Raw genomic sequence first — 14542 nt, forward strand, 5'->3', positions numbered from 1 at the left:
GTGATTGTGGACGGGTTGTTCCACCAGAGTCTTTCTGCAGCTCTTAGTTGTCTTCTTTCGGAGTTTATGTCTGTGTTGAACCAAGATCTAGAAGGAATGTTCCTGACTCTTTTTTGCTTTAATTGGGCTATTTGGTCCAGAATGGTTGTATTGTAGTGTGAGGTGAGTTCAATTGTGGAGAGGTCGCCTGTGGTGATGGGAAGGAGTGAGCTTACCCTTTCCTCCAGATCAGCAAGGGGAATCTGTCATAGATTTCTCACCCAGTGGGGGGGTTCCCACGTACGGGGCAGGTATTGGATCGTTTGTTGATGTAGAATAGAATGACATGGTGGTCGGACCAGTCAACAGGTAGAATGTGGTCAAAAGCGACTGTATCTACTTGAGCAATAATGGCATCAAGGATTGAGCCTCTGTTATGGGTTTTCTCTGTGCAGTGTTGGGTAAGGTTGTTGTTGTGTAGAAGTACATTCAAGGTTTGGATCAGTGGTTGTCTTCCTCATTCCAGTGTAGGTTGAGGTCGCCTAGAATTATGTTGTTGGAGTCCCGGAGTGAGCTTGGAGTCCCGGAGTGAGCAGTGAGTTATCAAGTCAGAAAGGTGTTCTCCGAATTAGGTGGTGTTGCCTGGTGGATGGTAGAGGAGATGGCAGAATGATGTTTTGTTGCCACTCATCTTAATGGTGGAAGTTAGACATTTGAATGCGTTTTATTTGAAGGAGTCAGTTTCTTTACAGAGATGTTGTTCTTGTGTATGATTGCAAAACCCCCTCCTCGCTGTTTCTTTCTGTTTTTATTGATGAGTGAGAAGCCCTGGGGCATGACCATGTCATGTCAAAGGTTGGGGAAGAGAACTCATTCGGCCATGTTTCAGTGATGAACGTGATGTCTATGTTTTGGGTAAGGATGGTTTTTGCCAGTTCTGTTGCATGTTTGGTAGCCGATCCGTAGTTTATGAACAGCAGTTCATGGAGGTCCCCTTGTTTTTGAGTTTCTTCTTTAGGGGGGGCCTGGGAATATTAGTGAGAAAGGCTGGGGGTGTTGATGTTCTGGGTGGGGAGCGGTCTCTTCCAAATCCAGTGATAACCTGGATCTTGGAGCTTGGGGTGATAGTAGAGGGTGTATCATACGAGGTGGCAAGATCCATCGCCTCTCTCCAGGACATTGCGGCTCTTGTTCTTTTGGGTCTCTGTGTATGGCCCAAGAAAGGGTTACGTTCCAGTTGTGCCATCAAGCCTTGGGAGGCCTTGAGTGTATAGTATTGTTAATTGTGGGTGTAGGGTGGTGGCATTGGCTAGACTCCCGGGATGGGGTGAGGTTCAGTAAGATTTTGTTGAGGCCCAGTATTACAACTTCTTAGAGTCAGCTGTAGGTTCAAGTGTTTTGTTACAATTTCCAGCTGGCTTTTCAGCAGAGCAAGTCTCTGAATCTTCTCCAAAGAAGAAGGGGTGGGGAGGCCTGGCTTCTGACTGTCCTGGGCAAGGAAAGGAGAGAGATTGTCATTGCGAGATTGGCTTTTGTTGTTAGTGTTTCCAATGTTGTCCCTATGGGTAGCCATGGACAAGGGTTGTGGAAAATCACGTTGTGATTCAAGAGGCCGCCTCTTGCGTGCCGGTAGAGGGAGAGAGTTAGAAGACAATGACTGAGGATTATATTCCCTAGTTGTTTGTTGGGAATAGTAGTTTGGAGAGGGAGGGGTAGGTGTTCGTCGGCAGGGCGCTGGAGAGTCTCAACTGAGACGTATCTCCGATTTGTTTTAAAAGGGATGATATGTATTGTGCGCGTCAGGGGAGTGGTAGTGGGATTAGAGGTTGGTAACCGGGGGAGAAAGTTTAGCCTTGTTGGCATAGGTCTTGGGATTATTTTGTGTGATCTCCAGGAGTGTCAGTCTATCGGGGATCAGGAGTTACTCGGGTGGGAATGGTGTGGGTGAGAGAGGGCATTGGGGTGCGAGGGAAAGAGGGAGTCAAATGCATCTAGGTTGTCATTGTTGGTTTGGATCATGACTGTGCCTTTGGTGAAGATGGTCGCAGAGGTGTTGCCACTACGCGTAGGGCAGTATGGAATTGAGATCTTCAGTTTGCAGCTGTAGGGAGGGCTAGTTGTTTTGGATATGTGAAGATGTGTTCTGAGAATGGTGTTCCAATTCGCAGGACTTTCGGTGTGGAAAAGGAGATCCATTTTCAACGGGCCTTTGGAGGAGCAGTGGTATATATCAACAAATAGTTTTTCTAGGTGTTGTCTAATCAGTCTGTGTTTGAAGTTTTATTTCGCTTTTAGTGAGAGAACGGGGGGGGAGATGATGGAGAAGGAGTTAGGGCCATGTGGTTTCAGGCAATTTGGTATAGAGGAGCGAAGGAAGGTTGAAGTGGCAGGTTCCATTTTGTCTTAGTTGGAGAAGTGGATAGCGACCCAGAGCTCTGCTCAGACTATTGGGCTAAGAAGAGTAGGACTGGGAGGTGTTAGGAGTTAGTATCCCTCTCCGTGGTTGGTTACAGTTAGAGATTAACTTTTTCTCTTTCAGACAATATGTACTCAGCATTTGAGCCCACGGCTTGAGTTAACTGGATTCAGTGGTGTGGGAACTACCTCTCGGACCCTCTGGAGAGGTCAGTTTGGTAGGAGTATTGACCTTCGGTTAGGTCAAAGTATTGTCTCTCAGAGGTCTCCCCAGACTGTAGGTAATTAGAGGAGTAGAGGTGGTTAGGTGGGGGTGTCAGGCCTTGTTCCCATTCTTGGTTCCTTAGCTACATTTGTATGTGTGCCCCTGAGAGATCTCCCCGGACTGTAGGTATAGGAGGAGTAGAGGTGGGTAAGTAGGGGTGTCAGGGCTTGTTTCCACTCTTTGGTTGTTTAGGTACGGAAGCCGCCATCTTATGGACATGCATCGACTTTTTATGACTTGCGCCTCCCATCACTGAAGTTGGCGCGACTGAAGTGTTTACTCTAAGGTTCTGGAGAGTAGATGTAGACCATCAGGTAGTATGTCCTGTGAGTAGATATTATTCCCGGATGTAAGCCGCCGTCTTAGGGACAGGCTGAAGTGGTTGCTCTAAGGATCTGGAGAGTGGATGTAGACCCTCACCTGGCTTGTCGGTGAGTAGATATTATTGCCGGATGTAAGCCGCCATCTTAGGGACAGGTATCGAGTTTAAGTGACCTCCCATTACTGAGGTCAAGGCGTTTGGAGTGATTGTTCACAGGATACGGTGATTAAATGTAGGCCATCTGACGCTTAATCAGGTGAAAAGATGTTATTAACGGACAGAGGTTGCCATCTTAGGGACAGGCATCAGGTGTACATCGTCTGTGCCTCCTGTTGCTTAGGATCGCACATCTGTAGTGATTGTTCTAAGGATCTAGAGATATTATTTAGGATTAGTTTATAGCGGCTCTGTAGAGAATCTGGAGATTTGTCCAGTAGATAGATGTTATAGACGGACTGAGGCCACCATCTTGGATATAGGCATTGGGTTAATGTGAACCGCGCCTCCCGTTGCTGAGGCCAGTGCGCCTGTGTTGATTGTTGTAAGGATCATTGAGAAGATGTGTACAGTAGAGCCAGTAAATAGAGTAAATGGGAAAATCCAGTGATAAGATGTTAAAATAATGTTTGCACTAATTATTTTCCTCTGTGTGCAGCAGTGCAAGGATTCTGTGCGCTGCAGCCAAGGATATGTGCACCAAGAACCTGATCACGTGTGCAGGGTACAGAGACACATATCAGTGCAAATATCACTAAACTTTAGCTTACAAAAGTGAAGACCGTGCAGTTCCATGCATACAGCGCCATGTGAAGGGTCTAAGGCAGATTTGAAATTTATTTACACATTTCATGACATGCATTGGGTATACAGACAAGTACAGTTGGTCAAATGTCGCATATAGTATGGTCGTCTTAGTTGAAGTTTTGAATTTCTCATTAAACGTATAGGTTTGAGACTGATGGAGTTTGGGACGTTGGCTGATGAGCAGTGGCTGTAGCCACCAAGCAACTATTTTATTATGCTAAATAGCACAAGACATCATATTGTTTCTTTTTGCAGTTCTTAAACCTCTAATTTTCTTTATGCATCCCTGACAGATCTTGGTAGAAGCCTATCATAAGTAACTATATTTCCTATCATAGTGTATCCAATTATGTTATGCCTATGGTTCTCAAGCATTAAAAAGGCAAAGCTTTGCTATCATATTATTTTGGTTCCTGGCAGTGTGTTTAGTAGACCCCTTAAAATCAGTGAACGTTTCAGGTCTCTTGGACAGAGATAAGCGCCAACGTCTGAGTGAGATAATATACCAAAACCCAGTAGATATTATCTCCTACCTGCCCTGGAATAAGAGGGAGCTTCCTAAAATTAGGGGATATAATGTATTAGCTTGTACCACACAAACGTCTAATGTTAGGGGGTAGCTGTACTTGCTAAAACTTCCCTGGGGCAAGCCACCCATAAATTAGTAGATGCTCAGGGCAGATGGGTTATTAGCGACATATGGGAGCTTAAAAACTACCCTGACCCTGGCTACACGTATGTTAGGATTGATTATTTATTTACTACAAACGATCTGGCCAGCCACGCTACAATTATTAAAGAACCTAAAATCATCTCCGACCACAATGCGCTAACTCTCACAGTCAATATTACAAGCGCTAAGAGAGAACGCAGAAGTTAGACCTTTGATAGGAAGCTGCTAGCCAACAAGGAATATATTAGGCACATCACTAGTTGGGCTCAAGAGTTTTTTGACATAAATAGATACAGTGCTTCTAGGACTGTTGTGTGGGATTGCTTTAAAGCAGCTCTAAGAGGTGAAACAACTAGCTACCAAGCTAGAATACGGAAGCAAAACAGCATAGGATACCATCACAAACTGGGTGAGTTGGCCAGAGCTGAGGAAGAACATATTGCGCAACTAGCGCAAGGTGAGAATGGGAAGCTTGCTATGTATCACCTGCGAGTTTTAAAAAGCCAGCTTAACTCTGGCTTGACTCAGAAAGCTGCCGAGATGTATAAAACACATCGGAAAGAAGTATATGAGAATGGTGAAAAGGTTGGCAAACAACTCGCACTACATACGAGCCAGCAAATCTCATATAATGCCATCACAAACATACAATCAGGAGGGCAGACGCTTACACAAACACCTGATATAATCAACACTGTCCAACAATATTACCAGACCCTCTATCAGGATGATAATATAACCAGTAGGGCAGAATCAGATGGGTTTTTGAGTAAGCTTCTCGATCGTCCCGAGGCAAGTAATACTCTCGACGATAACAACAGGGAAGACCTTGAGAAAGAAATCACACTTAACGAAGTTCAGCTTGCCCTGTCCTCACTGGCCTCTGAGAAAGATGCGGGCCCGGATAAAATTCCCCTTGATCTATATAAAATCCTTAGCCATACCCTAGGTCCACTTATATACGATCTATTCTTAGCGATTCAATGAAGCGGTACTCCTCCTATGTCGTGGAGAGAAACAAACTTAATTATATTTCCAAAAAAGGGCAAACCTCCGGATCAATTATCATCCTATCGCCCAATTTCCCTAATCAATTCTGACTCCAAATTATATGCTAACATAATGGCAATCCGGCTCGGGTGGGTCATCGAACATCTGGTCTCCCCATGGCAGCATGGGTTTATCCCAGGCAAAGGCACGACAGATCACACTCGGAGAGCCATCTCCCTGTTTGATATAATGTCTGCAACGGCGGCCAGATGTCGATGATTCTTCTGGACGCCGAGAAGGCCTTCGATCGTGTATCCTGGAATTTTCTATGGGCAGCACTGACCCGGTATAATTTTGGCCCTAAATTTGTCAAATCCATAATGGCTACGTACATTGATCTTAAAGCAAAATTGCAAATAATGGGTTCTGAATCTAGCATAATTATTGTATCCAGAGGCACACGACAAGGCTGTCCCTGTTCCCTAATATTATTTGTCCTTTATATAAATCCTTTAATTTTAAAACTTTTAGAAAACCCGTTAATTACACCTATAGTGGTTAATCATTTTGAAACTAAGGTATTGGCTTATGCCGATGACATTGCGGTATTAACACCTAACCCCTCCGAGGCAATGTCTGAAATAGAGGCAGTAACACGAATTTACGGCCTTTATTCTGGGTATTCGTTAAACAAAGAAAAAACAATCGTGCTGTGTACGGATAATGTCATCTGCAACGACCGTAGGAAAACCAATAAAGCTACATACCTAGGTGTCCGTATAAGTCTGGATGTCATACAAATTCCGAAACTCAACTATAAGCCCTTACTAAACATTATAAGGGAACACTTAGACCGGGTAAATAGCCTACATCTATCAATAATCGGCAGATGAATATCCTCCCTAGGGTGCTTTATCTTTTTCGAGCTATTCCCTTGACTCCTGATGAGAAGGTCTTTAAAGCACTAGAATCTTTATGTCTAAATGTGTGTGGCAACAGGGTAAAATTAGAAGTTCCCTGAAAGTTCTGTCACTTCCTCATAATAGAGGAGGATTAGCAGTCCCCAATATTTTGTTTTACTTCTGGGCTTCATTTCTCCAACAAATGGCCCCGCTTCTTTATTCTAATCCTATTTCAGAAGATGTCGAGGCAGCGTCACTCCCATCGATTTATGAGCTGTCCCTAGGTCAGAAGGCCAAAGGACTCTTTCTGAGGCAAGTGGAGGGAAGCTATTACAAAAAGAATAAATTCAAAGTCATCATCAGCGCGTGGAAAATTTGGACAAGAACAGCTAAATATATGCATATTCCAAAGTTCAATAGATATACTCCCCTAATGCACTCTAACCTATTCCCAGAGCTATGGAATGATGCCATCTCACAGAAATGGGAATCCTTAAGAATGACCTCAGTAGGTGACCTTCTTGGGGGGAACCTTCTCTCTACCTTTGAAGACCGACAGAAAACATTTCACCTTCCAAATGGGCACTACCTCAAATTGATCCAGACTCATACTATGCTCAAACTTAAGGCCCCCAATATCAACCCGGTGAGAATTGAAATTATCGATACCATAGCTAAAAAAAACTACAAGAATAGGTACAACCTATGGCCAACTGCTGGAAAAAGTACAAGATGATATAGAACATACAGAATCTGCCTGGGCAGACAAAGTTGTCAACCCAAACATAGATATCAATATGAGTTTATATTTATCATCACGCTTACTTATGTCAGCTAGCTTAAAAGCCCAGACTTACAAAACCATATATAATCTGTGTTTCACTCCTGCTATGTCTTAAAGGCCCTGCAACATTAATACACATGTTTAGTGAGTGTGATGAACTAACACTAATTAAAAGAATGTTTTGCGAATTCTGGGAAGAAGTGTTCGGTCATAAAATACCTGACTCCCCCACTCTGTATCTGCTAGGCATCGATAAAACACTCAGTCTGAATAGAGATGAAGAGGCAATGCACTTTATAGCACTGCAGTTCTCAGGGTAATACTAGCAGCACGGTGGAAAGACTCAGATCCACTGAGCTTTCAAATGTGGCTAGCCCGCCTCCTTGGTGTCTTCAATCAGGAAAACGCCATCTATGCTACCAGAGGGTTACAATCCGCTATGCGTGGCAAGGCGATTTGGCAGCCCATCACTAACTGGAGGAGGGGGCTTTGCTCAGGGCAATGATTAACTACTTAAAACTAACTTCTTTTCTGTGAATTCTTTATTCTTGTTTTCCAAAACTGTGAGAACATATCATATATGAATTTGTTTATGTACCGTGTGATATTATTGTATTATGACTCCTGTTTTTACTGGTTCTGACAAAAAAAAACATATACATTTTTTTTTTTTTTAAATCAGTGAACAACAAGAGGCAGCAAGCCAGCACTGCATCAGACAGCAGAGTGAAGATTGGAGAAGGCCTCTGCTTCAACAGAGGAGATGGTGGTAAACATTTTCAAGGGGCAGACTTAGCAGGAAGAGGGAAAGTAGAATTGGGGAAGCCATTCCAATTGACAAATCTCCCCCAAAGGGTACATCAGGTATCAGGATTCTCTGTAGGTCCCTAGGACCAAAAGGGAATTCGACCCCTGCCACCTCACTTCCAAAAAAGCCCTGTTTAGGAGGATCTACAGTAAATCAAATCAGCACTGTATATTGCTCCCCTCAGAGAGACATTAATTACATTTCCATAATTTAGAAACAAAGATCTGGGAAAGGAAGCCTTGCTGCATTCCTTTTGTTAATAGGAGCACGGCTGCAGGGCAGATTTGGTGTATTTTAGAAAGCGTTCATGTTAATTGCAGTACCGTGTAGAAGCATGATAGGTGCTGCAGTCAAAATTAATACTCTCAAAAAGACACACAGTCTGTGCTGCAGCACCACTCATATTAACAAAAGGAATGCAGCAAGTTTAGAAGCATGTGGGGCATTCGGGGAATTGCAGATCATCAGATACATAAGGACATTCCGATTGGCCTGTCTATGCTAGAAAGGGTACGGCACACTGGTAACCTGCTAACATTTTAAGGATGGAAAGACTTTCAGCACCTGTACTCCCCACCACGTAGAATTGTGGCCATCCCTGGTATTCAATACAATGATGGTGTCCATAGTAACATATCAGCATCCTCTCCAGAACTGCATGGTGCCGTGAAGAGCATCCATTGATAATTTTCCAATCATACTGAGCGTGTTGATAACCCATTTTGGTGTAGTAGTCCTGTGTTTAGTGCATCCAGCTTCTGGGATGGGCTGTACATAGTTGTACTGAGAGCAGTGGTAAAGACTGGATGAAAGAGGAAAGAAGCGGTGAAATGCTTTGTTTTCCCAGATAGCGCTGCCTCCCATATCAGTTTCCTGTTAGTTAGGGTCTACTTCAGGTTCAGTGAATGGCTTGTACAGAGAGCATGGATCTCGCTGCACAGAATTAATCTTTTTAGGCTCAGCTTTTTCATCATAATACTTCTGATGCGATCGGGAGAGTGGGTGACTATTGAGCGTATGAAATGCCCTGTCTCTGTAGAGTCTCTGTAGTGTAGAGTGTGACACCTACACTGAACTGGAGCATACGGACCAAGTGCCGTCGGAAGGGAGTAACATTCCGAAACTTTTGTTATTCCACTGAAAATTATCACACCATAAGGAGTTCACATTTGTGGGCTAGCATATTTATTTATTTATTTTATTTATTTTTTTGCATTTGTAATGCGCACAGATACCCACAAAGGGTTTCCCGGCGCCAGGGCTCAAAGATCAAACCACAAAAGGCAACAGCTGTCAATAACCACAATTACTTGTTAAACAGCCACGTTTTCACATTTTTTTTAAAACTGGCAAAATTGTCCTCTTTGCGAAGGGCTAGAGGGAGGGAGTTCCAAAGAACTGGTCCCAAATGGGAGAAAGATTTCCCCCCCATTCGGGCCAGTTTAAATCTAGGGACCACGAAAGTTGCTCCACTGAGAGAACGGAGATTTCGTATAGGGACATGGGGCCTGACCAATTTTTGCAGATATTTAGGGGCAGTTCCTGCTCTGATCTTAAACATATAAGTCAAGGCTTTAAACCTGACCCTATTCTCCACCTTCAGCCAATGAAGATCTCTGAGGTGCTTCGAGATCCTCGCTGTCCTCGGGATCTTACATAACAGCCTGGCTGCGGAGTTCTGGACAAGCTGTAGCCGTCTGATTACTGCCAAATTGGAACCCAGGTATAAGATGTTACCGTAGTCAAGCCTAGATGTAATTAGTGCATTGACTACGGTCTTCTGGGTATCCACGGGCAGCATCCAGATAATCTTCCGCAACCATTTGAGGATCGTGAAGCAAGTCCCAGCCACTTTGTTGGCCTGCTGCTTCATCGACAAAGAGTCATCGATGCACACCCCTAGGTTTCTAACCTGGGTTGCTGGTGTAGGGAATGTGCCTAGAGAGGGCGGCCAATGAAAGTCCTGCCACAGATCACGCTTTTTCCCTAGGAGAAGAATCTCCGTCTTCTCCCCGTTTAGCTTCAGCTGGTTGGCTGACATCCAGCTGAAGACTTCCTGAAGACCTAATTTCAGTACAGACGGGGATGAAGACTCTGAGTTGGTGAGGGAAAAAATGATCTGCGAATCGTTCGCATAGGTCATGAATTCAAGACCTACCCGTTCTGCTAAGTCAGCAAGGGGGCGGAGATAGAGGTTGAAAAACAACGGACTTAAAATTGAGCCCTGGGGCACGCCATGGGGTGACAGAAAGACATCCGACTGGGCCTGTGAGGACGAGATTTGAAACGTCCGGCTGCTCAAATATGATCTAATCCAGTCCAGCGCAGTGCCTCCGACACCATCCCCACTCAGCCTGGCAAGCAGTCTGTTGTGAGAGATGGTGTCGAAGGCTGCGCTCAGGTCGAGCAGGACAAGAGCAACCGTTTGCCCATCGTCCAAGAGCCCCCTGATCTTTTCCGTAACTCCCAGGAGGGCAGATTCGGTGGAATGGCCTGCCCTGAAACCCGACTGGGTAAAATGGAGTAAGTTGTTTTTCTCCGTGTACGATGACAGTACACTGTGGATGTGCTTCTCTAAAATTTTAGAGAAGGCAGGCAGCAGTGATATCGGGCGGTAGTTTGCCAGTACCTCTGGGTCAGCAGATGGTTTCTTCAGCAGAGGGCTGACCATGGCATGCTTCCAGGACGCCGGGACAGATGCCAAGCGAATGGAGGAGTTAAGTGTCTCGGCAATAATCCCCAGAGCGGCATCATCCAATTGGCTCAGAATGTTAATTGGCAGAGGGTCACATGGGGAGCCCGATTTGATGGAGGTAGCCAAAGATCTTAGTGTATCCAAGGTAATATATGGCCAGCAGTCAAGCCGACTTCCTCCAAGATTTTGTGGGGGAAAAACTTCCTCGTCCTCTCTCTCCAAAGAATTATTATTACCAAGAATTGTCTCGATCTTTTCCACAAAATACGTGGCAAGATCTTGGCATTTTTGAGGGGTAAGTGGGGGTGCAGCCGCCATAGAGTTTGCTCCGGCAAGGTCTTTAACAGTGTTAAAAAGGGTCCGTGCTTTATTGGCCGCAGTGTTTATAGTCTCTGTTATATAGACTGCCTTAGCTCTGGAGCAAGCCGTGTGGTAAAGGTTCCTAGCCTTACGGTACAATTCCTTGATTTGGGGATCGTAATGCCTGCGCCACTTCCTCTCAAGTCCCTTGCATTTAGTTTTTTCCACTTTTAATTGCTCTGTATACCAGGGAGCTGGGGGCCGATGGATGTTCCCTCTACACCTGGTTGCGGGTAGACAACTATCAACTGCTCTCTCCAACCAAGTGTGAGCTTCTAGCGCATTTGTTTCCATGTCCCCCCCCAAAACAGGAGGGGATATCTGTAATGCCTTCTGCAACTCGGTCAGATCTATTTTTTTCCAATTTCTCATAAAAGTGGGGGGCCGAGTAGAACCAGGCATCATGGACTGAGTCAGAGTAATACTAAAGAGCGTCAGAAAGTGGTCCGACCAACACACAGGATCAGTTTTTAACCATTTCAGTTCCTGTATGTTAGAGATAATGGGGTCCAACAAATGACCGGCTGTATGTGTGGGGCCTTCATTTCTCAAAAACATAACACCGGGATTAACTTTCCATTCCATAGCAGAGCATCCTCTTCTTGGTCACAGAGGAGGGCCTGGGAGTCAAACTGAGAAACCACCTGGATGTTGTCTCATATGATGCATAAGACATGTTTTCTTCCCTCCCTTGAATACCTAACTATTAGTTCTGTGGTTTTTCAAATTGGTTTCTGATATCAGGAGCGGATTCTAAACAGAGCTAAACCTGGAATATCTCTTGGTGACAAAGTCTTTGCTGTCTGTGGATAAAGTTGTCTCACTTGGGACCTGTTGTGGAGTTGCTCTCTGTTGAGAGCCGGAACTGTATCCTGTTTTAATTTACATTGAGGAAAAGACTGCCTGTTGCAAAGAAAGAGGCAGTAAGATGGTGCCTTGCAATTTTGTATACTATGGACCTTTTGGATTGGTTAATGAAAAAGGCATGGCTCTAAGCCTCATGGGACATGTAGTGTGTTTTGTGATTTACAGTTTTTTCATTGGCTGCTATTTGAGTAGTAAAGAATTGAGAAGCATAATCCTCGCCTCCATGTCTTTAATGGAATCTAAAATTATCGTTGCGAATGCTGCAAATCTTTGCAGTTTGCGGAGTTCCTCTGAGCAGCAGCCTTCTCTCCCCATCTGCCTGACTGTGGCAGGTATTCAACCTGCTTCACAGCCGCGGTCTGTTGACAAGGAATGCAGCAAGTGCTCCCGGACCCACCCCGTATGAACCCCGCAGGCTGCCGCGTTGTGTTCTCCTCTTCCACAGTGGTCTCCTCTTCCTCCGTCCAAAATCCTGCCACAACCAATTTAAAACATTTTGTGGCGCTCCTGTTCTGAAAGTAGCAGCGCGAATGGTCTCTCGGGAGATGTGCTGCGTGTGTGCTAGGAGTAACACATGTGCGCGTGCACCTTACAGGGAACAGGGATCGGAGTCTGTATGCGGCTCAGCGCCATCAATTCTGGAAGTGGGAGGCCCCCTCAATGGAGCGCGATGAATCAGGAGCTGTTTCATGAAAACATTCTGGATCCAGTCCGACAGCGGGGGGATTCAAAATGTAAGGATTCTGAAGCCAGAAACATCCATTAGAAACAACTTTTAATTTTTTAGATGGCGTTTCCGCTGTCATTTGCTTCTGTGCCACTGTTGTCTTAAAATGCGCTTTCATGCGCATATAATTCTTTTTATATTTTACCTTTCCAAAATGGGTGCCGGACCTTCGAATGAAAATTAAAAAGAAAAGCAGAATGGCACAATACGAACATGGGTGCCTGTACCTTGGAATGGTAATGAAAAAGAAAAGCACTAGGGCACAATACGAACATGGGTGCCTGTACCTTGGAATGGAAATTAAAAAGGGAAGCAGAATGGCACAATGCGAACATGTGTGCCTGGACCTTGGAATGGAAATGAAAAAGAGAAGCAGAATGGCACAATGCCAACAGGGGGCCTGTACCTTACGATTGAAATTAAAAAGAAAAGCAGAATGGCACAATGCGAACATGGGTGCCTGTACCTTGGAATAGTGATTAAAAAGAAAAGCAGAATGGCATCAATGAAAAGTTAACATTTGGCAGCTACATCGTGATGCACGTTGGCCATCTTAGAATGGGTTTTCTTTTATAGGATATCCACTCACATATTGCCAGAAAGTGAGAATGGCTAATGCCAACAACTATTTGCACAGCCAGTATCCTGGCACTTAAAGCAACCTATTGGCTAAAAAAGAACATTTATTCTGGCCGAGACAGCGCTTCATGCTAAGTCCTACTTTCGACAGACTGCTTGCACATGATTTAGAACAGGGCTGATTTCTGGCAATAGGACTGGATGAGAGGAATTAGTAGAATCTCTGTTAGATAGGGACAGGCTAAAGTCAAGTACATCTACTGTAGTGACCATGATTCTGAAATCCAGACTATGTATAATAATACAAATAATAAAAGGGTTCTTAGAAATAAAGGGACAAATGTGGCAAAGCACAAATTCTACTATAATTGTCATGCTATCTATGACACAGTGACTTTTCAATATCAACTTATAATGATTCATGGAAAAAACAAAAATCAATAAATTGCCGTTAACATGTTCATCCCACACATGAGGAAATCATTGCAGTGCAGGAGTTGGTCACATAACAAACCACTCTTATTTACCTATGTCTCTGACTCCGAAGAGAACACACTTAGTTTCTGCACCCAGGCACGACAATTTGTTTTCGGTGTAACAATATGTAGATGTTAGTGAGGTGCAAGTTCGACACTTCACTCCATTCGGTTTAGTAGGGTTCTTAGGAACTAAAAGAAAAAGAAGACAAAGGAACACAAATTTGTCAAAAACAGGCAGAGAACAATATATCACATAGTCCACCATTTCTTTTTTTTTTTTTTTACTTTTTATTGTTAACAGGCTGACAAGGCAGAAATATATTAAATCATTAATACATATGTTAACGGACATAAATGTATAATACAGTAAAGCAAATAGGACATGAGATAGGAAAGAAAAAATACAAAAAAAGAAACGAATAATAAATTGATTCACTAATACAAGTTTAAAAAAAACCAAAATAATAATAATTGTAACAGTTTCTTTCAATAATCGTACAAAGTATGTTATCCTAAAGACACTGAATGTCAATTCATTAAGCATAATATTTGCCTATACCCAATAAAGAAAATAGAGCATCATTGTTCCACAAAAGTTCCCCAATTTTTTTCATGTTTGCTCAGTGTGCGTGTTCCCCTAATGTTTGCTAAGGCTAGTTCCATTGAGTGAATCTCAATTACAAGTGCCCACCAGTCCCAGACCGTGGGTGATTCAGAGCAGGTCCAGGCTCTAGCCAAAGTTAACTTGGCGTAAGACATACGTATTGTAACCAAGGCTGCATGTGGTATAGAGACAGGATAAGTGTCTAACAAAACAGAAGTAGCCGTGAGTGTAGCAGCTGGATTTGCTTCATTTTCAAAACCTTCTGAATATCAAACCAAAAGACCTTAAG

General features: G+C 43.9%; 1 protein-coding gene across 18 annotated transcripts in view; it reads right to left on the minus strand.

The window, feature by feature from the left end:
• The window catches only part of LOC144770773 (phospholipase A2 inhibitor NAI-like), a 1245443-nt gene that overhangs the window by 485412 nt on the left and 745489 nt on the right, over window positions 1-14542 (minus strand). For all 18 annotated transcript variants that reach the window (XR_013599013.1, XR_013599018.1, XR_013599014.1 and 15 more), the window contains one exon: window positions 13698-13838. Coding sequence is in view for 10 of the 18 variants with exons in the window: in XM_078655522.1 (XP_078511648.1) it covers window positions 13698-13838 (141 nt within the window). In the remaining 8 variants the exon portion in view is untranslated. The remainder of the gene's footprint in view (window positions 1-13697; window positions 13839-14542) is intronic.

The sequence above is a fragment of the Lissotriton helveticus genome, chromosome 7 (genome assembly GCF_964261635.1).
Source record: "Lissotriton helveticus chromosome 7, aLisHel1.1, whole genome shotgun sequence".
Lineage (NCBI taxonomy): Eukaryota > Metazoa > Chordata > Amphibia > Caudata > Salamandridae > Lissotriton > Lissotriton helveticus.